Below are 21,099 nucleotides of genomic sequence, written 5' to 3'. Positions count from 1 at the left end.
TTTGACACTTGGAAGTTGCCACGTGGGTGAATTAGCCTAAAGAAGCGCTGCATATTCAGTGCAGCACTTCATTAATAATCTCCCATCACCCTGAGTACCATGCCCCCTTCCAAGTTGGGGGCAAGTGTAGACAAGCCCTAGGTAAACTGAAAGACACTAACCTTGTTTTTAGGGAGGCAATTCCTGCAATGGCAGGGCAGGGACAGAGGCAGTGTGTCCTCTGAATATGACTCACACTGCTTGTTTCATGCAAACACCTTTACCTTTTATTTTCTTTCATTCTGAATGAACTGCCTCTTTCTGACTATTGGAATGTACTGTTCACCTGTAGCCCTGTCTACACGAGAAGCCTCTGTCGACTGAAGTCACTGTCAGAAGGGATTTCCTGGCAAAACTTCTGTCAACAGATTGCATCTACACATAAAAGCAGATCAAAAGAGCAGTCCGCTCTGTCGAGAGAGCAGCCAGAGTGCCCGGCCCTCTCTCGACAGAACTGGTGAACTGGAAGCCCTCTCTGTCGATACAAGGGCCCCAGAGTGTCTACATGGCTTTTTTGTTGACAGAACACTGTCAAGAGAGGCGTTGTAGTTGAACGGGGAGAGGTTTAATGCTGCCAGCGGATGTGCCGGGTTTTGTTGACAAACTGTTGACACAGCACATTTTGCGTGGAGACACTCCACATTTTTTCCAAAGAAAAGCCCAGTTTTGCTAGGAAGAGCTTCTCGTGTAGACAGAGCCTATTTGTTCGGTTCTTAATGGATGAAAATAATGGCCTCAATAAATGGTGCGCATTGGCCTTTTAGCAGGAACACCTGCATATTTCCAAAATTGCATTTTGCAAATATGCTATTCCAAGTGGAAAAGATACCGTTTAAGATTTTCCTTCTTGAATGGGATGGACGTCTGGGGATTTTTACACCACTCTTCATTTTTTTTTTTTTTTGTATGTGCCCTGTGGGCTTTTTGCACATGTCACGAATTAACTTTGAGTCAAGTCTCTTATCAGGCAAGGAATTTGCTCCAGTAACAGAGGGGAAACTAATTCTGTGACTATATATCTTTCAGCAAACATTCTTGTAAATTTTTTGTCTGTCATTACAGTAGCTTTTTTTTTTTAATTTTTTTTTATGTATCATTTGCCTTAATCTTTTCAGGAGCAGCTCAGTCTCCCCTGACAGGCAGTTAAGCTTCTGTTGCATAGATTTTTGTTTAGGACATGTGTACCATCGTCACATAGAAACCAAACCTTTCAGTACATCTTGCTTGTAGCCTTCAGAGAGCAGGAGTGTCCTAAGCCTATTGGATATCTTATGATTTATTTCACAAGTGATGCAAATGGTACTGCCCTAGATGCCGAATATATTTGGTACATGTGCAGTACAGTGCAGAGCAGAGTGTGTAGGTCGGGTCCCTTTCCCATGAAGTGCGCACACATTTTGCCAAACAAAACGTGCTTTATGGGCTGCACAATTCTTTCCTCTTTACTTTTGTTTCTGTCTCAATGAGTGCTAGGAGCCCTGCCTATCATTTCTACATTTGTAAACTCCTGTACGGTCTGTGTGCTCTCCGGTGAGGTGGTGATTGGAGTGATAACGTGCTTCAAGCGAAAGAGCATCGTGAAGAGTAGTACAAGAATGACAGCCAGGAAAGTCATGAACAAGCCAACATACAAATACAAGTTGGCATATTTATCTTCTGTTGTGGCTGCTTCTGTAGCCAGGGTTGGTAAGTAGACACGGCCAGTAATATTCCCACGGTGTTTAACGTAATCAGTCATTGCGCACTCTCAGGTTTTGTCCATTTTCTCTATTCACAGTTAAAATATTGCATTTCTTTACCCCTGTCATGAAGAAAATCCAGAAAGGGGGTTTGCATCTGAAAGTGGGATGGGGTCTGACCAGCGTTCTGTAGAGAAAGCACGACTGAGTTGGTTGTGAGATCTCCCCTCCACTAGGTTAAGCAAATTGTTTTACAGGAGCCTTTGGAAGTAATTTGTCACATGCCCCTGTGAGAGAGTGGTTTTTGTTGTCATACCTTCTTCTGCTCTCACAGAGTTTGAATTTGCCCAGATCTCTTCAGGTAAAAATGCTTTTGTCCTCTTCTGGAACTGAAAGATCTGAGTTGTTGCCCATCTTAGCTCTAGGCAGGCATTCCTGCCAACCTATTGCATTGCAGATGATTTATTCCTGCGCGATCTGGCAAGCTTGTTTTATTTCTTGCTAAAATAGTGGTTGATCTGCACTCTCCAAAACTATGGGGGTCAGTGATTAGAATAAGGAGTGTTAGACAAAACGAGCCCTTTTCCACATTGAACTGATTCTGTCATTAGGGTCATTCAAAATCTCTGCCTTTCTAAAAGGAAAAGAGAGAACAAAAACCATTAGTAAACTCAGTTTGTACTACGTAGCGTGCTCTCATCAGACCAAACCTGACAGAGATAAAGAATAGTAAGAAACCTGTATCTGATCTGATCATCATTAGAACATTATATTTACAGGGGTAATTTAATGAATTCACTAACATGGTCCTACGAGCCCTTTGGCAATCTTGCAGAGTACAGCATGTTTATATCATTAGAGGAAGGATACTGTTACCCTACACAGTTCACTATCATTTCCTATTCTCGCATTCTGTGCTTTGAGTTAGGGAAATACCTATTGATTATAGAGATGTGGGCCACAAAATTAATGGAAGTAAAGATATGAACCCCATTGCCTTCCTACACATAAAGTTACACACGTCTCATCTCAGGTGTAACTTGAGAGCTCAGGCACTGCCAGAACAGGGAGTCTTATGAGCAGTGTGAAGAAGACTGATGAAGAACTGAGCCCTGTGTACAAGTGTCCACTTCCCACCTATAAGCAAAGCTGGGCAGAAGGGAGATTTTCATTCCGGGGTACTTCAGACATTTCAGAAACTGATCCCATTCCAAATTGGAACAGTGAGAAATCTCTCATACAACAGAAATTCCAAAAGCATTTGTTAGGAAGCATCAGAATGTTTTATTTTGATGAGGTAAAAACATTTTGTCAATGCTGAAACATAATAGGGTGCATCTACACTAGGAAATAACTTCAAAGGTAACTTCAAAGTTAGGCACTACATCGAAGTAGCCAGCAGAGAGTCTACACACATTTTTCCCTTACTTTGAAGTTAACTTTGAAGTGGGGAGCCCAACTTCAAAGTCCTTACTCCATTCCCGGGAATGGAGTAGTGCCGTACTTTGAAGTTGAACTTTGACATAGGGTGTGTGTAGATGCTCTACTTTGAAGTTGTACTTCGAAGTAAGCAACTTTGAAGTTATTTTTGTAGTGTAGACACAGCCAATAATGTAAAACACCACATGCACACATTATATGCACACACTAAACATTAAAATGTTAAAGTTAAATGAAACAAAGTTGAAACAAAACATTTCAATGTTGCAGAAATAAAATTAAGTGAAACATCTTAATTTGGACAAATGCACCTTCAGAGGTGAAATAGAATCATAGAATGCTAGGACTGGAAGGGACCTCAAGAGGCCATCGAGTCCAGCCCCCTGCCCCAATGGCAGGACCAAGTACTGTCTAAACCATCCCTGACAGACATCTACCTAACCTGTTCTTAAATATCTCCAGCGATGGAGATTCCACAGCCTCCCTTGGCAATTTATTCCACTGTTTGACCACCCTGACAGTTAGGAACTTTTTCCTAATGTCCAACCTAAACCTCCCTTGTTAGTTCTGCTTTTTTTGGTTTGTTTGTTTGTTTTTAACCTTTTCTGCCCACAGTTCTGTGCCACATTCTCCTCTGGTGGGAAAAAGACAAGCACTTTTTCACTTCTATAGCAGTCTTCTTCACACTGCTCATAGGTCCTGTCAGTACTCTCATTGAGCTAGCTTGAGGGTTACTGAAGGGCTGAACACACTCTCTCCACGTTACTGCAGCATTTGCTGGGATCCCCCATGGTGTCAGACAGTATAAAAAAAGACAGAATAGTGTGCCAGATCCTGCAGAATGATACAGTGGTCAAACAGTGCTGTGCTGCTGGTTTAGACAGTCAGCTGGAGACTCACCTGGAGTAATCCATGAGTGGGTAGTGGACTGTTTCACCCTCTGGGGTGTAGGGGCAAAAGGAGGCATAGTTAAAGCATGCTGCTATGAGTGCTGAGGGACTGAACTGCCCCCAAACTAGCTTCCAGTGGGCCCCAACATGGGTAGGGGGAAGAATACCAGAATAAAGCTGTTTTTCCAGCACATCTGGGAATTTGATTGCCCATTACAAATAGCTCTAGAACAAACTGTGTCAGATCAGTGTTAACTTAAAGAGTGGACCAGATTAGCGGTGGGGCCAGGATAGTGGTGGTTATTGCCAAATAGTGCAAGTCCCTTGGTGCATCTACACTAGGAAGTAACTTCGAAGTTAGGCAGTACATTGAAGTAGCCAGCAGAGAGTCTACACACATTTTCCTTTACTTCTAAGTTAACTTTGAAGTAGGGAGCCCATCTTCGAAGTCCTTATTCCATTCCTGGGAATGGAGTAGTGCCCTACTGCAAAGTCTAACTTCGAAGTAGGGTGTTTGTAGACACTCTACTTTGAAGCTGTACTTCGAAATTATTAGTGCAGACACCACCCCGAGGATTAAATATGCAACATCGCCAGCAAGCGGTGTTCCTGTGGGGCTGGCACGTGAAGGTGGGGCACTAGGAATGAAGGGGGATTTTGAAAAAGTAAAAGATTTAAGAGACAAAGTCCTTTAGAAGTCAATGAACTTGGGCACCTAAATCCTCCAAGGTGTTCTTGAAAACCTCCCTTGTAAGCAATGTTAGACAGTCTTTGTGAACCCAGGGTAACAAAAGCTTGCCCAAGTAGTTAAATAATTAATTTGTATTGTAGACCATTACAATTTATGCCAAATGCATTTCTTATGACCAAGTTTTAAACTTTCCAAGAAATCAAAAGTTTTTGGAAATGTTGAGAAATCCTCATTTACGCTGTCACAGACAGCACTGTAATAAATGCAATTTTAAAACAAGGTGATTTATCCACACATAATTATAGACCTTCCTGAGGGCAAAGTATAAAGTATTTGTAAAGTTTTTGTATTGTCCTTTCAAAGCTTAGAAAGATGCTATTTCTGAAAGTGTCAAACAGGCTTTCATTATTCCCTTTTTTCTACCTCAATCATCCTCCCACAGTCTCTCCAGATTTCTCAGATGCTTCAGACAACACACAAAAAATACCCTGATTGAAAACAAATAAGCCACCTGGACTTCAGCACATTATGATCCCTGCATTTGAGTCTGGTTTTATGTAGCATTAGCACATATTATTTTAATTGAATTAAACTTCCAAGCAGCAGTCCAAGGGCCAGATGAACTACACCAGTGTAAATCCAGATTAACACCTTCTGTTTACATTTATACCTGTGCAAATGATACCCTTTGCCTCCAATTTTTTGAATTTTCGAAATCTGCTTTTTGAAAGCTGGAGTTCTTGTGCTATTTTGGTGGGCTCCCAGCTTTTTGCTTTTTTTTTTAAATCTTTCCAAGTTCCTTTCATTCTTATTACTTATTAACCTGCCCAGGCAAACCAGGACAAAGTCTGTTGGAGAGGAATCTCATTCATTCTATGTTTTTTTAACTCTTTCAACACACTTCAAAAACCAAACTGTAAATATCAAGGCCTGGATTTTCAAAAATGGGTAGTGATATTCTGTACTCAAATTGATGCCCTAAGTCAGTGGTGTCCAAAAGAAATTTAAGAATTGCAACAGGCCCTCCCCCAGAGCCAGGCACTGCCCCTCCCTGAGCCAGGCACACACACCCCCGCATAAACTGCAGACGCCTTACTGGAGCTGTGCCACCATGCGAGTCACACCGCGGCTGGAGTTGCCTGACGGCTGGAGGTGCCACTGTGCTGTGAGCCTCGGTAATGAGCTGAGGTGGGCCGCAGCCACCGAAGGCATGGGAGGAGCAGCCAAGTGATGGGGTACGTGCATGGAGCAAGCAGAGGGCGCTCCATGTGTGTGTCTCTAAGGAGCCACATTTTGCCACAAGGCACAATCCAGTTTGCCACAAGTGCGAACAGAGAGCGTATTGGACACTGGGGCCCTAAATGGACTGGGGTTCCAGAGGGCAGGTGTTTAGCCCATTCTGAAGATCAGGCCACTTTGTGTTATCTCAAATTGAGCACCCAAAATTTGAGGCAGCCAGAATCACTGGTGACAAGCAGTCCTGTAGCACCCTACAGACTAACTCGTTTATCATGTCAGGGGAGCACAAAGTGTGGGGCATGTCCCCTTGAGGGGTGTGAAATTTTTTAGGGGGGGTGTTGCAAAGTCCCACTTCCTGCAGCCACAGTGTCAGTAATGGGGGAAAAAGTCGGTTCCACAGGAGGGAGTGCAGGCGAGACATGTGCCCTGCCCATTCTCACTTACAATGGGACATTCCCCCTGTGCACCTGGAGGGCACATATGCCACCGCTGCCTCCCTTCAGCCCAGCACCTGGCCCCGCTGCTGCTCCATGCATGGACAGAACCCAGCATGCAGCCTGCCCCATGGAGTCCTGCAGCTGCCTTTGCTGGGCAGTGCAACTGCTTACTCTGACACCCTCCCCCCAGCCACTGGCCACACTCAGGTAACCCCTGGCATGCCAGAGGAACTGCTCCTGACCCTAATAATCCTAATAATTTCCATTCTCCCCTCCCTCCCACTGCAGCCTCTACTGGCTCCCTCTCCCACCCACCTCGTGGCCTCTGCCACCAAGGGGGTGCAGTGCATCACTGCAGGAGACCACTGCTTGCTTCCAGGGCCATCTGGGGGGCCCCCGCTAATTGCAGGGCTGCAAAGGGGAGTGCCGTATAAAATGTTTGCTCTCCCCTCTGTTAGGTCATGAGCTTTTGTGGATAAAATCCACTTTATCAGGTGAATGGAGTAGAAAAATCACTGGTGCCATTGGAAACATGGGCCTCATGGGCCTGTGTGTATGTGTGTGTGTGTGTGTATATATATATATATATATATATATATATATATATAAAATAAAATGCTGTATAAAGGCTTGGGAGGCCCAGATGTCAAATGATTCTGTCTGTTTCAAATCTATAAAAAGCAATACAGGCCTCTTTCACTAAAACACAGTCGTTAGGAACACAACTCACCCATCGCTAAAGTACTCAGTACTTCTCCCGTCTCAGTCAGGAGCATGTCTATTGAGGAGACATCTGGGCAGAGAAAGGACAAATGAATTCACATAATAGAGCCATAGGGCTGGAAGGGACCTCAGGCTGCACACTTCGAGCAACATTCACACTGGGGGAGACTGCCAGCAAGAGCAGATTGCCCTGAGTGCCCCATGCTGGAACCCCTCCTTTATGTGCCACAGAGTCTCAGTGTTGTCTCCACATAGGCCAGCATGGACAGAACCATGATATCCATGTTCCCAAAGGATGCTGGCACCCTACCAGGCTAAATGGCCTTGGACTGGTGTTAACGGGCTGCGCTGCTGTTTCAGCACATAGGCTGCGGCAGATGACTTGAGGAAAGAGTCTGTGCTCCAGCCATGGAGTTTGGATCCGAGTGGGTGGGGTCAATACATTTCACTCTTATAATTCCCCCATGTTGCCTAGATAAAGCATGATTCCGCCCCCCAAGAAAGAACAGACTCACAAGGTATGGAGGGAAATTGTTGAGTTACACCCACTTTGATATTCTAGGATTTCTCAGTCGCTGCCAAAGTGTAATCAATATGTAGTCCGATGTGTGCTCTGAGGAAAGTGCAGAACATTGTCCTTACCCACTTTCTGCAGCTATGTTAGCTGGTGTGGAAAACTGAGGTCTGCTTCTCTCCCTACGGAGCAGAGGGGCTAATGGCTTTATGTACTTCTGAAAATTAGACTCTATTGTGCTAAGCACATTAGTAGTTCAAGTACGACAATTAATTCCAAGCCAAGAGTTTGAATAAATACATATAAAAGATTAATAGTGAAGATTTAAAATGGATTTTTGTTACTATGGCTCATTCACAGAGAATTGCAGGTAACATCAGGAGACAAAGTTAATCTGGACTCTTGAAAATAGGGAAATTACCTATATCTTTTCCTGAAAGGATTCAGTTACTATGACAGCCAAAGGGAATTTTACTGCTAAATGTACGAATTGGAAATACAGACTGGTCATTTCAACATGCATGACTCTTGGAATGCCTGCTTAAGTTTTAACAAAGACTCTTATTAGTGGATGAGGCCATCTGAGTCCAAAGAATTCTGTCATAATTTTCTAATCAACTTTGAGAAATGATTTAAATTAAGCAAGTTTATGTAGCTTAATAAAAAATCAATAATGGAAACGGAGGCTTAAAACAACACCAGAACACTTTGTTTCACAATACGTAACAGACAGACGGCAGGCCAAGGTGCTGAACTCATTCACCTGCCGATGAAGCCAGTAGGAGCTGAGGGGGTCTCAGCAAGCTCAGGATTGTCTGTTTTTGATGACCTAGCCTGACTCCCACCCCTTCCCTTGCTTATATAGCAAAGGAAGAGAAATAATGATTTTCAAACCATGCAACACAATAAGTACAGCTAGGATGAAAATAAGGTGCAGCTAGACAATTACAGTTAGTAGTCTGGTCTTAGATGCTTCCTTTACTATCAGTTTAAGATGTAATAGATTGTGAAGGATCACTTGCTGTTAGCTGGTTTTGCTGTTCCGTCCAGTACTAAAACTACCACAGAGAGATGAGAACAGGATTAAAAGGGACCGTTATTACAGTAAGAGCCACAATCTGAAACCAAAAATTTGGGCTTTCCTAGCTAGTAGTTCAGTCTGCATTTGCCTGCCTGGCATTATAAGTTACACTTTAAAAATAATGTTGAATAATCATAAAAAAATCATTGAAATGTCACTTGCATCAATTTCTTGCATTTTCCCTAGTGTAAATGTGAGGCGGGGGGTGGATCTTTTCTTTCATTGGCAGATGGTATATTTTTGTTTTGATCTTGAAGTGTAAACTAACATGTCAAAGCCTCAGCTGTGCCAGCATGGAGGCAAATAAAGAATTTAAAAAGCATAATTACCTTTTTCTGGCAAGCCAGGCTGGTGGGGCTAAGCGTTCAAGCCTCTGGTGCAGACCTTGGATTTGCTGAGAATTTGTCTGGGAACATCTCCCACCACTGGCTAAGTCTTTGGAAGAAATATTTGCTGTCCTACTGCTGAGCTAAAATAGCTTGTTTGGCACAAGCCTGCGAAGTGCACTTTCTCCTTCTCTGTTCGTGAAGTAAATGTTTTGCTGCATGACAGGCAGAGGTGACTCTTACTCCAGCTCTTGAGATGCCAGCTGACAGACTGATTTACCAGCATAAATCCTCATCTTCTCCTTCCCTCAGCAAGGGAGGGCGGAGGGTGTCTTCTGTTCATTGGAGCGCTTGAATGGAAAGACCGGTAACCAGCCAGTTCCCTCCTTTAGCTGCTGTCTGCAGTTGTTAGATTCAGAAGGAAAGGTAGCTCTCCAGCGCTGCTGGTACATCTCCTCAGGAGGGAGAGAGGGAGGAGAGACCAAGAGCAAAGAGGCTGCAAGCTATACTGTAAGCAAAGTTTGTGCAAGCCTTTCTTTAACCCTTTAGAGTCCACCCTTTAGCTGTCAACCAGTGCTGCTCTTTGTACCAGGCTGCCAAATACGATACAAGGCTTAACCCTGGAGGAGAGCTTGGTTAACGCAGTTTCTTTGGAGAATTCATTTAATGTCAAAAGATGTTTCTGCTAGGTAAAGAGCCCTGCTGCCTTCTTGGGGAGTAATGAAATGATTCCTAGACTTACAAGATGAGAACATTGTGGTCATACCTCCATGCTCTGAATGGGAATAAGAAATGTAATGCCTAAGCATGCTATCGAGCCACTTTTTATTAGCGCTTTCCTGAGAGAACAGGGGCAAAGCTATGGCATAATGTCTTAGCACCTACATAGCACCTCTCCTCTGAGGAGCTCATGGCATTTTACAAACGCCAACTGAGCTCTGTGAGGTAGGTACATATTTTCACCACTTGACTAATGTGGGAGTGGAAGCACCAAAAGTTTTAAGTGATGTACCGAGGATCACAGACACTAAGTCAGTGATAGCCTGGATGAGGCCCAGAAATCTCAGTTCCCTGCTGTAGCCAGCAGATTGGTATTTCTAAACCCTTTTCAGACTGGTGACACCAGTTTAAAGTCAAGTTCTTTGCAACTACCTTACAGTTAGTGTAACTGTAAAAATGTATCTGGGATAATTCACCTACCCAAGCTGTGTTTCCAAGGGTTGACACTGCATGCTAAGTGTGCAGAGTATGGAAGATGGGGAGTGAGATCTGATTTTAATAGGATTTAGCACTTTTCAACCTGTCCCATTGACTTTCTTGAGACCCTTCTGGGGCATGGGACCTATGAACTGAAGGAACACTTACATTGGACAACCATCTTCACCACGCTGTGGAGGGAAGGACTGTATTGGAAGGGGTACTTCCACCAGTTAGGATAGTGGTAAGCAATGGGCTCAAACTGGGACAAGCCCCTGAAGATGGGTGGTGATATGGGAAGGAAAGGGGAGGCTGTGAAAAAGCAGTACTTCTCACCTAGCCACATGGGCAGGTTTGGGTTATAGGAGGGCTAGGAGAGGAAGCCACATGCTACCTCTGAGCAAAGCAGTGAGGATGCATGACAGGAAATAGGCAGTGACTAAACCAAGGGAAAATCACTCTCCGAACAATGGCCACAAAGATTTTGTGCTAACAGTGTTAATTGAGGGGGAGGAGAGAATTTTCCCTACATTCCCTGGGTCCGTGAAGGGTTTGTTATCAACGAGCCATTTCCTTTTAAGAATGTTTTGAAAAATTAGCTTTGCATCTTCTGACCCATTCTGAGTAGAGAGTTGCCCCCTCGCTGGAGCACTTGCTGACCCCATGGTCATTCTGGGGTCTAACTGTTCCTGCGATCACATTCTCAGATAAGAAACACTCGCATTCCAGGCACATCCTGTTGTCCTGGCACAACCAAACCTGGACCGTGCTGTAAGCTAGGAGAAGAGTAAGCTATAGACCCAATTTCGTGGTCCCAGTTCTTAGTGTTTAGGAGGAGCTCTTGAACAAACTGACTCACAGACAGAGGTGGAAACTCTCTAAAATAGATCGTCAGGCCCACCGATGTGGGGGCAAAGGAGGAAGTCGCTCCTGGAGTCAGCGTTTCCAAGGGGCCCAGAACTCTGGCCACTACCACTGCTACTTTGGCAGTGGCGGCAGCTGGAGCTCTGGTCTCCTTTGAAGTGCTGCAGTCTGGGTGGCACTGAGAGCTGAATGACCTAGACCTCACCCCTTCTGCCCTTGGCTGCACCCCTTTTGAGGCACAGAACCAGGCCCTTCTTCCACCTTGTTCTCAGCCCCTGCTGTATATAGCAGCCTATATATCCAGGCTGTCCTGCATGTGTTGCATCCACACAGCCTGTACCATGAGCATTGAGCTTCTGGATAACCCTTCAGTCAGGAGTGTAGGGAATTGAATCTGGGGGAATAAAAATATGTATAATTTCTTAGGTTGATTTGTACTATTTTCTTAAAGATCTTCACAAATAAACTTTCCCACATCCTGAATGGAGATCCTCTTTCAAAGCACATGGGTCTAGTTTTAGCTAGGAGTGAAAATCGTACAGCCCTGGGAAGAACAAGAATGTATAACTGAAATGCCAAGAAACCCTTGGCTCTCATGCTGCTGATGAGCACTGTTGAAATGAAATGCCATCTCTTCCCATCAGTATAGTCACTCTTCCCTGGTTGGCTTATTTTCCCTTTGTCAACATTGCAGCAGTATGTCATCTGTCTCTTTGCAGGACAACACCACAGTTTGCTGGACAGACAATCCGCTATTTCTCATTTACTTGTGTGGCAGGGTGTAATAAAGACAGATGAATTCTGCGCAAGGCTGCATTTATCAGCCACAGCTGGGAAATTGCTCTGCTGGCTCAATGACCTCTTAATCTATGGATAATATGTGAGACTTCCTTATGTACTTCTGATCAGATCAATAATAAAATCGTACATAAAATGTGTTCAAATCCTCTTGGAGAAATAGTGATGTGGCAAGTCACAGCCATTGTTCAAACTACTGTTATGAAATCTGGGGCAGAGGCTGGAGGATCTGGTGAGGTTCCTACCTTTTTCAACTGTGACGCTTAAATTAAAACTGCTGTGTAGTTAAACTGCTTCCTGGATCAAGCCAGTCATTTCATGGGTTCACCTGTCTTGTAATAGTTGTTTGCTCTTTATTAACTCAAAATTTTATGTACAGGATGTTCCTGTGTGGGATCTTCTACTATCTGAACTAATTTATCCCAGGAACAAAGGGAACCATACTGTACTTTGGAGCTTTAACCATTGCTTTCAGTGCAGATACAATTAATGAAGAAAGAGCAGTTGCCCTTCAGGTCCCCTCTCTCATACTCATCAGTTGTACAACAATGTCAAAGTTGTTTTGTTCAAATGCAATGGAAGCCTGCAATCTAAAGCAACCTCCTGTGATCACTAGGTACATGTGGGTTTTCTATGCTGGGGAGAGTGTGGGCTGAGGGATTGGGAGTATGTCTCTGTGGCTAACAATTGTTTGTTTGTTTGCATTGCGTAGAATCTCAGGATTTGGAGCATTTACATGCTTGCAGTTGCAACCCTGTGACATACTAGGGCATAGGGGTTGAGATTAAGTCCCAGCTGATGGTGTTTTGGATGGCCTGTGATTCTGAGTCAGAGAAATGTCTGCATCTTGTTCTAAGTTTGGGATATTGATTATGCGAGTCCAGTGCAGCCATATATTATTTGGGGGGATCATAGGCCCCACCAGCTCATTGTCTGTTTTCCTAGCTACTGATAATCTGGTAACCTCTGTTGTTTTTCTCAGTCCTCACAACTTTTCTCTTATGCGAAAGCAGCAAATCTGCAAGTCCTTCAGCAGTCAGGAGGATTTGCTGGGTAAAATGGCAAGATTTGATCCCAGGACTAGAACTGGTGGCTGTCTCTTGCACGACTGGCTGACTGAGGTTAGGCCGCTGTGAGAGAGAAGTAGGGTGGGTTCATTCTAGAATGCCATCTTTCCCAGCAGAGAACTCCTAGACAACTATGCCAGCTGGATTGCTCTCAGCACACCCAGTGAGCTGCTGCTATTCTTATTGTCACTAGTAATTAATACTACTTAGCACTTCCGCATCTTCAAATCACTTCATGAACATTTACCTCCTATTTCTCCATTGGTGCTTCACGGGTGGGTGGGGGGTGGCCCAGTTTCCTATTAACAGCCTTTGGCCCAGCTCTTGGCTGTTCAGGTCACACAGGTTAGCAAGTGCAGATAGTCTCGACTGTGCCTTCTTTCTACATTCCCTAACCTGTTTAAGGGGGCAGTCACGTCCCGAGGCCTAACAGGGACAGTCCCTCTGCAAGGGTAAGTGTGGGGAATGGGAGTGTGTAAGGTGGAGAAAGCACTTTAGATCTTCCTGCCACATTTATGCTCAAGGGCCAGACACAGCGCAGCCTCTGCCTCGTTTTGAAGGAGAAAAATTTACTGAAAAGGACAGCCTACACGTGAATACAGGGAAGTAAAACTCAGTCCCATACTGACCAAAACGTACTGCAATGTCAGTCACACACTGATTTCTCAGTATTTTCTAGTTAGCTGCTGTTAGGGCCTTCTTCATCTTCGTGATGCCTGAGCATCCCCAAATATCAATGACATTCATCTTATCAGTCCATGTGGGAGGCAGGAAATCACCATTTTACCTATAGGGGAAATGGAGCATGAGACTAAGTACTTAGACCAAGGTCATCTAGGAAATCTGTGGCAGAGCTATGAAATGGATCCAAGTCTCTTGAGTCCAAGGCAGCACCTTCAACACCAGACTATCCTCTCTCTAGTGCATTCTTATTCTAGCCATAAAAAATAAACCAGATACATCAGTGCAAGTTGTAAGTACTTAGTGCTCAAGGAGAACGCATTTTTTCATTCACAGAGCTAGTTAAGGGTAGAACAAGCATTACGTTGTAATGAAAAAACCTGTAAGACCAGGTGTTTTAAAGCAGGGAGGTGGAAAGCTGGGACTGGTTAGGCTGGGGACTTGCACTTACAGAAATCCGATGCTGGGCTGTCCTTAGACATATGCAGCTGCGTACTGCCTTGAATTTTGTAGTGCCCTTTTATGTGTATTCTCTGGAGCAGGGGTCAGCAAGCAAAATTGTAAGGGCCCTTTTTTTCAGTTCAGTAAAAACTCAGTAATTCAAAAGTTGCAATGCATATGAATATGAGTCGCTCCTTAATAAATAACGTCAAACCATACTTTTTGTAACCCTATTTTAAGGACAGTGCACACACAATGATTTGTAAGGCGATTCATGTTTATTGCAGGATGTTCACAAACTTTTTACATATTCTATTTCCTCACACTTTATGTGTGTGGTTGTACTACTGTCATCCTGATTTTTACTCCTGAATCTTCTCTCTCTCTGGAGGGTACGAGGGGGAGTTAGCCTATGTTTCAAGATCACTTATCATTTGCTATTTAATAGGAGTTTTTGGGCTTTTAGACGTTCACCATTTTTCAAAAAGAATCAGGAGTTGGTTTGTTTTTTTACTGTGCAATTATAGCATCAGGAGCCACACAGAAGTCCTTAAAGAGCCACATGCAGCTCTGGAGATGCAGGTTGCAGACCCCTGCTCTAAAGCCACCGTCAGCAATGGGCAGCACCGGCTCCAGGAGCCCAGTCCCCTGAATCCTCCCCCATCCCAACTTCTTGTTCCACCTCCTGGCCTGAAGCTACATCTGGCTGTGCCACCCACCCTGCTCCCCTGCCAGCATCCCTGCTGTGCTCCTCCTGCTCCTGCAGCCCTGAATGCAGCTAACCATCCCCACCCCAGGGAGCAGCTGCACCCCACCCTGAGCAGGGGATGGAGGAGTCGGGTGCTTGGACAGTTTAGGGCACCAAAAACCATACGGACAACCCTGATTTGAGGTCTGCTTAGCAGAAATGCTGAACATTCAGCCACAAGTGAAGTCAATGGCAGCTGTACCGTGACCATATGAAGTGCTGTACAAGGTGAAATACTCTGAAAAATCAGATCTTAGGTCTCTCAAACGGGTTACCTAAAATTAGTGCAAACTTTTGACCTTACCTGTCTGTGCTTCAGTTTCTCCCCTGTAAAATGGGGATAGTATCACTTACTGTCCAAGAGGGCTGTTATAAAATACATGTAATGTTTGTGAAGCACTCAGACTGCAGCAGTAAGCACCACAGAAAAGCTCAAAAGGAAATTAATAATTCTGTCTTCAGGGCAGAGTTACTATAGCGTTCAGTGGAGAGCCTACCATCTCATATTAAACAATAGGAAAACAATACTGAATAGCTGCTCGTTTAATTGAGTGTCATCCATCCTCGGCCCTGAATGAATCAGGGGGACTCTGTTCCTATAATAAAAACTGACTCATAGCACCCATGCACAAAGGAGCAAAGTAAAGGTTGCACAAACAGCTTTAATTCTGGCGTTACGTAGCTTTTGAGGGCTCGACTTTGCAACCTTCAGAGCTGCCCCAGCCATCCTCTGGAGGCGACGGTCCCTCACATGGAAGTTAGCTTACGGGGCCCTGGGTGGCCTTGGGGATCATCTGTGAAGTGTGGTGCAGGATGGCAGCAGGAGTCAGGCCCCTCTTCACTCACTGCAGTGGCCAGCTCTGGTTTGCCCTCGTCTCCCAGCCACACCACTGTGCTTCACTGCCGTGCTGGGAAGCACGATGCCCTGGCCTGGCCTGCTCTGCTCTGCCCTCACAAGGGATAGCAGCACAGGGGAGCAGGCTGGGGCTGGGTGGCTCAACTTCCCCACCTGCTGCTACCACCCTGTGCCAGGCCCCCCAAAACTCCCGTAGGTCACATCTCGAGGTGGATTTGGGGAAGGAATGCAGTGGGGCAGGGCTGAGCAGGGGTGGACTGGGGGCAGGATGGTGTCTAGGGCTGGGGACAGGTGTGCCCTGGGCCCTGCGTCCCCTTAGGGATGGTGCTGGTAATCTTAATGGTCTTTTGAGGTAGCTTTTTTGTATTCTATGTAATATAGACACACATTAAAAGGTTTAACAGATTCCTGGCTCACAGGCATCGTCCCCTCACCACTCTGATTGGTCAGAATTCCAGCCAATCAAAGCAGCTGTGATGGGACAGCATCCAGGGAGCACTGTGCTGCTGTTCCCCCAGCTGGGAGAAGGGGAGGAAGAGTAGGGGGCAGAGGCAAAGATGGCAGCATGTGGAGCCACTTCCTGCCTCCACCAGGCAGAGGCCATGGGCCAGATCTGTCCCTGGCTTGCCTCACCCCAGCCCACAAGGTTTGAGGCTCCATCCCCTCCCCAGTACCACGGCCCAGATGCTGGGGAGGGGCTCTGGACTGCAGGCTGGGGGTTCCCCACCCCAGTTAGAGTATCTGCCATTTGACCACTGGGTGACCTTTCTGCCTTACTTTCCATCAGTGTGAAATGGGGATATTGCTATTTACCCACCTCTGTAAAACAGTGACCGCTCTGGATGTAGAGCGCTGGGGGAATTAGGCTCACTTTTTACCCCAAGGCAGAATTCCATTCCCCTCTACTGGTCTCCTAAAGCAATCTCCTTTTATCTGGTAAACTGATTGCATTTGCTCATGTGTTAGGAATGCAAAGAACTGACATTTTTGGAAGGCTTCAGGAGGTTTTAAATGTTTGTCTTTGTTCTGAGTTTGCTCCCTACCAACTTCCTCCCACTGTCCCCCAAAAGACACCCAAGCTGCAAGGCTCCAACTTATGTGTACGCGATTGTCTGCCACAGACACGGGATATTCTGTTTGAGTCAATGCTGCTCAATTTTGGGACCATTTTTAATTTGCTTTACTATTGTAAGTATTAGATTGTCATACATTGAGGTCTCGTGAAGTGGTGGTATTTTAAATCACAGAGACGGTGTTAACATCCTTATGAAGAGATTGCATAGCATTGTGCTAGCTAGCCTCCTACCTCAGGATTTCAAGGAGAGAGAACTGGAATGATCAGTGCTGTCTGTCAACTTCTCCATGCCCACACAAGAACTGGCAAATTGTGGATTGCAGGGCAGATTTCCTAGCTTTATCTGCAGAGTTTCACAGTCCTCATGATAGCCCCTTGCAAGAAGATGGAGTGCCGTCATTCATTACTACAAGTTGTGAATAAAAGGAACTTCACCCAGTATGTAATGAAGGATTTTAGCATTGCAGCACCCTCATACACCATAGGTCTGCATGTCAAAATGATGCACAGGCATTCAAACATCCTTGGGATTGCATTTGCCCTTTCAAGCATGGTGGAAAGACAAGGATGCTAATGCCTGTATGAGATCACTTCTGGCCACCCCATGACTAAATCTAACACTACGGAAGGGCCAAGATCCTGATAATACACTTTGCAAGATTCTGGCCAGAGTCTGTGGTCAGAATCTTTAACAAGCTTAGACAAAGCAGGCCTCAAAGTCTGGGGCCTAACTGAACAAGGGATGGCACAGATAGCAAAACAAGCCTTTGTTTGTGTAACTAGGCATAAAACAAAAGGTGAGACAGTATAACCTTGGGTGTGAAAGCAGTAATTGGGACTTATCTTGAATTATAGACCCACAACTCATTGAAGAGGGGCCTTGAAGTCTGCGCCACAGTTGAGGGAGAGAGAACAATCCATCATATAACAGCCCAAGTTCAAGAAAAGGGCTAACATGTCAGCATGAGTGATGATGTCTGCCCTTCACAGATGCCAATCTGGGCCCAGAAAGGGGCAGCGCTGATAATTATTTCCAATATATGCACTGCTCATTGTTCTTTATTCTTAAGGCCATAGAGGAATATACCTTCAGAAAAACCTATGGGGAGTGCCACCTGTCATTCCTAATGACCCGGAATTGGAATTTAACCTATCTCTTACAAGAGAAAACTTAAGGGCTGATGCCTTTGTATTCACATGTAAACCTGAGCCACGGGGCAGAGCACTTACGTAATCTTTTAGAGATTGATTTATTGTGCTCATCATGCCTTGCTGCTAGCACCTGTCCAGGGCTCAGGGAATCCCACTGTCATTTCCATCCATCCATTGGCACTCTGTATAATTCACTGTAATCATCTGTCTCACTGAGCCTAACAAAGTGACACTCCCCCAGCTGCATGCAATAAAGGCCTGGTGCTTGAATCTGCATGGTGTAAAAATTCTGTTCCTTCAATTACATTGTCCTAAAATGGGTTAATATTATTCCCTGTACTTTACAGAGGAGGAAACCCAAGCACTGATGACCAGTTTTCAGAGGTGCTGAGCACACATTGAGCCCACTGAAGTCTTTACCTGTTGGTTCTGTAATGGGGTTGAGACCCACCACCATGCCACGTCCTGCTGGTCTCACTGGGAAGTAGCTCTGATTCTCCACAGGTCACCCCCTTCTCGCCGCTGTCTCCCTCATTGTCACTCTGCACTGTTGTCTGGTCTTCACCCTCTGGCTCTGGACCTGTGTCACTCCCAGGACCATGGCGTCCTCTTCAGGACGCTGCCGTCCAGGAGCACCTTCTACTCTGGTCTCTCTTCCCCTTCTTGGAGGGGGGATCAGCAGTACTCAGTCTCACCCACCAACTTCATCGCCAAAGTCTAGCCCCTTTCCTCGGGGCAAGCCACAGTCTACATAGGCCACTCTTCCTGGTGGCAAGATGAGGTATAAGGGAAAGAGGGAGACCCAGGTCTGCCCACTACCCTGGGTCCTGGCCCAGGGACCCTTGGGTGGCAGACTTGTCTTGCCCCCCACTCCTTGCTTCTCACTCCCTGCACCACCTCCCTGTGATCCCTTGAATATTCTTGGCCCATGTATCAAGGCCCCAGCCTGGGAGGCGTCAGGCCAGATCTTCCTCTCTAGCTCACCTGAGTCTGGCCATCACAGCTCTGTTGAAGGTGCTTCTTCGCTAGGAGCCAGTTTTGCACCCTCACTGATTAGGACCCAACCACTCTCTGCTCTGCTGAGCAGCTTCTTATAACAGTGCTGTTCCAGCAGGCCACCCTCTCATTGCCTCCCTACAAGCCTCTCTGATTGGCCCAGACACTGCGCTGGCTCCCTCCAACCTGCTTCAACCTCTTCTGGCAGAGTAAGACAGCTGCCTCACTACGGTATCTCTGAAATTCGGGGCATGGGTTACTTCCCCAGGACTACATAGGGAGACAGTAGTTGAGCTATGAACAGGTCCTAAGTTTCCTGACTCTTACTGAGCTTTGCCCTTTTCCTGTGAAGTATGGCAAATCTCTCAGCAGTGTCAGTTCTTGGGTTTCAGCATGAACCTAAGTCCAAGGAAGGTCTATAATCTTTTTGGAGGCTTCTCTGATCTGTATGGGTCTTGACTATTTCTAGGATACACACCTGGTATGCGTTAGCCTAGCAATGGCCCATTTCACTCTAGTCATTTGAAATGAACACTTATTTTAAAAAATCATTATTCAGGCTTGTCTTATGATTCTGACTGTTTTGCTTCCTGGAGAAGCTTAACAGAACTGACGATGTACATTGAATATTAACAGCTTGTCCTTTTATTTATTTATTTATTTATTTATTTATTTATTTAAGCAACCAGATAATGAACCTAGTTTCAAGAGAATAGTTTCTTTTCCTGTGTGACAGATAAATAATCCATCTGGACAGGCCGGTGTTTGTCAGGAATTGGAGAATAAATAGAATTTTCTAATATTTGCACTTCTGCGTCAGGGCTGTATCTGAGAGGAGATTCAGCAAGGTCAGCAATTTAAATGAGAATCGCTGGGTAGATTTCTGCTCTTGTGGTGTGTTAATTTCCCTGCAAATCCTCCATATTTGAGGTGGAGTCTTCAAGATTCTCCCTTTTTTTCCTAGCTTGAACTCCTCCAGCCATTCTCCTTGTATCCCCACTTCGTGGCTGTCAATCTTCTGGCTCTGGCATTCTGGCTAGAGCTGTCTTTGGTGTCTGGTAATACTACTTAGGCAGATTGAGGGTATGTGTACATTTACTGGGAGATCGACCCGCTAAGGGTCGATCTTTCGGGATCTGATTTTGTGCACCTAGTGGGGACATGCAAAATCTAACTATCAAGGCTTCACAGTCAACCTCTGTACTCCTTATTGCGAGGAGTAAGGGAGATAAATAGGAGAGTTTTTCTCGTCGGCCTCCCTCAGTGAGGACGGCCAGATGAGTCGATTGTACATACGTAGATTCCAGCCATGCAGTTGCCTTAGCTGCAATTGTATATCTAAGGACTGACTTTCAGGTCTAGAGTAGACTTGCCCGGAATCCCTCTCCAGCCACCCAACATGAACCCTTCCCTATTTTGAAAAAGATTGTGCTGCCTCTATAAAGTCCCTCCTGGAGCATGGAGTTGGACTCTGGAGCCTCCTCAGATCCTCATTTAATCTGCTTGGGCTTCATGTGGATTTCTGTCCACAAGGAACCATTTATAGGATTGAGCCTGGTGTTGTGGCTGAATCCCTGAGAAGCAGTTGTCTCAGTTGCAGATTCATACATAGAAAATAATGAGAATGTCAAGGCATGCCTAATACTTTATGTTCAGTGGTATCCTTGTAAAATAGGAGGAAATATTCAATCACTGAAACCGTAAAGCTGATTAAAAATGAGCTTTCTCTGCAGAGATTAGGAAAGCTGAATGCAGATATGGTCCAAGGGAAACGCTAGCTGCAAAGTAGTTAAATCCCTCCCTGAAACTGAGTCATGTAAATAATGTGACAGATTTAACAGATGGCCTTTCTGCCTGTATTCATAGTGGGACCCCTTACTGCCTATAATCAGAGGGAATAATTTCCTTGTTAACAATAATTAAATGTTGATTATAAGAAGATACATTGAGGGGGAAATTAAGACAAAATATCCATTTAAATTACATTTGCTTCTTCAGGAATATTTTATTCTAGAGCAAACAACAAAATAAACAAACAAAACTTTTCCCTGTCCTCACTTGCAAAATATGCAGCAAAAGACAGCTCTTTGCCACCACCCATATGTTCACATTTCAAACGCCAACACATTCAGCTAGGGGCTGAAAAACTCCATTTAACCCCATCT

At 45.1% G+C, this 21,099-nt stretch overlaps 1 protein-coding gene across 2 annotated transcripts; it reads right to left on the bottom strand.

Moving 5' to 3' along the window:
- Positions 1 to 1,275: 1,275 nt before the first annotated feature.
- Positions 1,276 to 9,451, bottom strand: SERTM2 (serine rich and transmembrane domain containing 2). Of its 2 annotated transcripts, XM_075007927.1 has the most exons (3): positions 9,063 to 9,451; positions 7,146 to 7,208; positions 1,276 to 2,352 (listed from the first exon to the last, which is right to left on the bottom strand). In XM_075007927.1, exon 3 carries the CDS (start codon positions 1,775 to 1,777, stop codon positions 1,499 to 1,501), a length of 279 nt encoding a protein of 92 aa, XP_074864028.1. In that variant the 5' UTR covers positions 1,778 to 2,352; positions 7,146 to 7,208; positions 9,063 to 9,451; the 3' UTR covers positions 1,276 to 1,498. The 2 variants fall into 2 exon arrangements, with proteins under 2 accessions (XP_074864028.1, XP_074864029.1); XM_075007928.1 differs by lacking the exon at positions 7,146 to 7,208.
- Between the last annotated feature and the right edge of the window lie 11,648 nt (positions 9,452 to 21,099).

This window comes from Carettochelys insculpta, chromosome 13 (genome assembly GCF_033958435.1).
Source record: "Carettochelys insculpta isolate YL-2023 chromosome 13, ASM3395843v1, whole genome shotgun sequence".
In the NCBI taxonomy this organism is placed as follows: Eukaryota; Metazoa; Chordata; order Testudines; family Carettochelyidae; genus Carettochelys; species Carettochelys insculpta.
The sequence above is the reverse complement of the archived record's forward strand: the minus strand, read 5'-3'. Positions and strand labels throughout refer to the sequence as shown.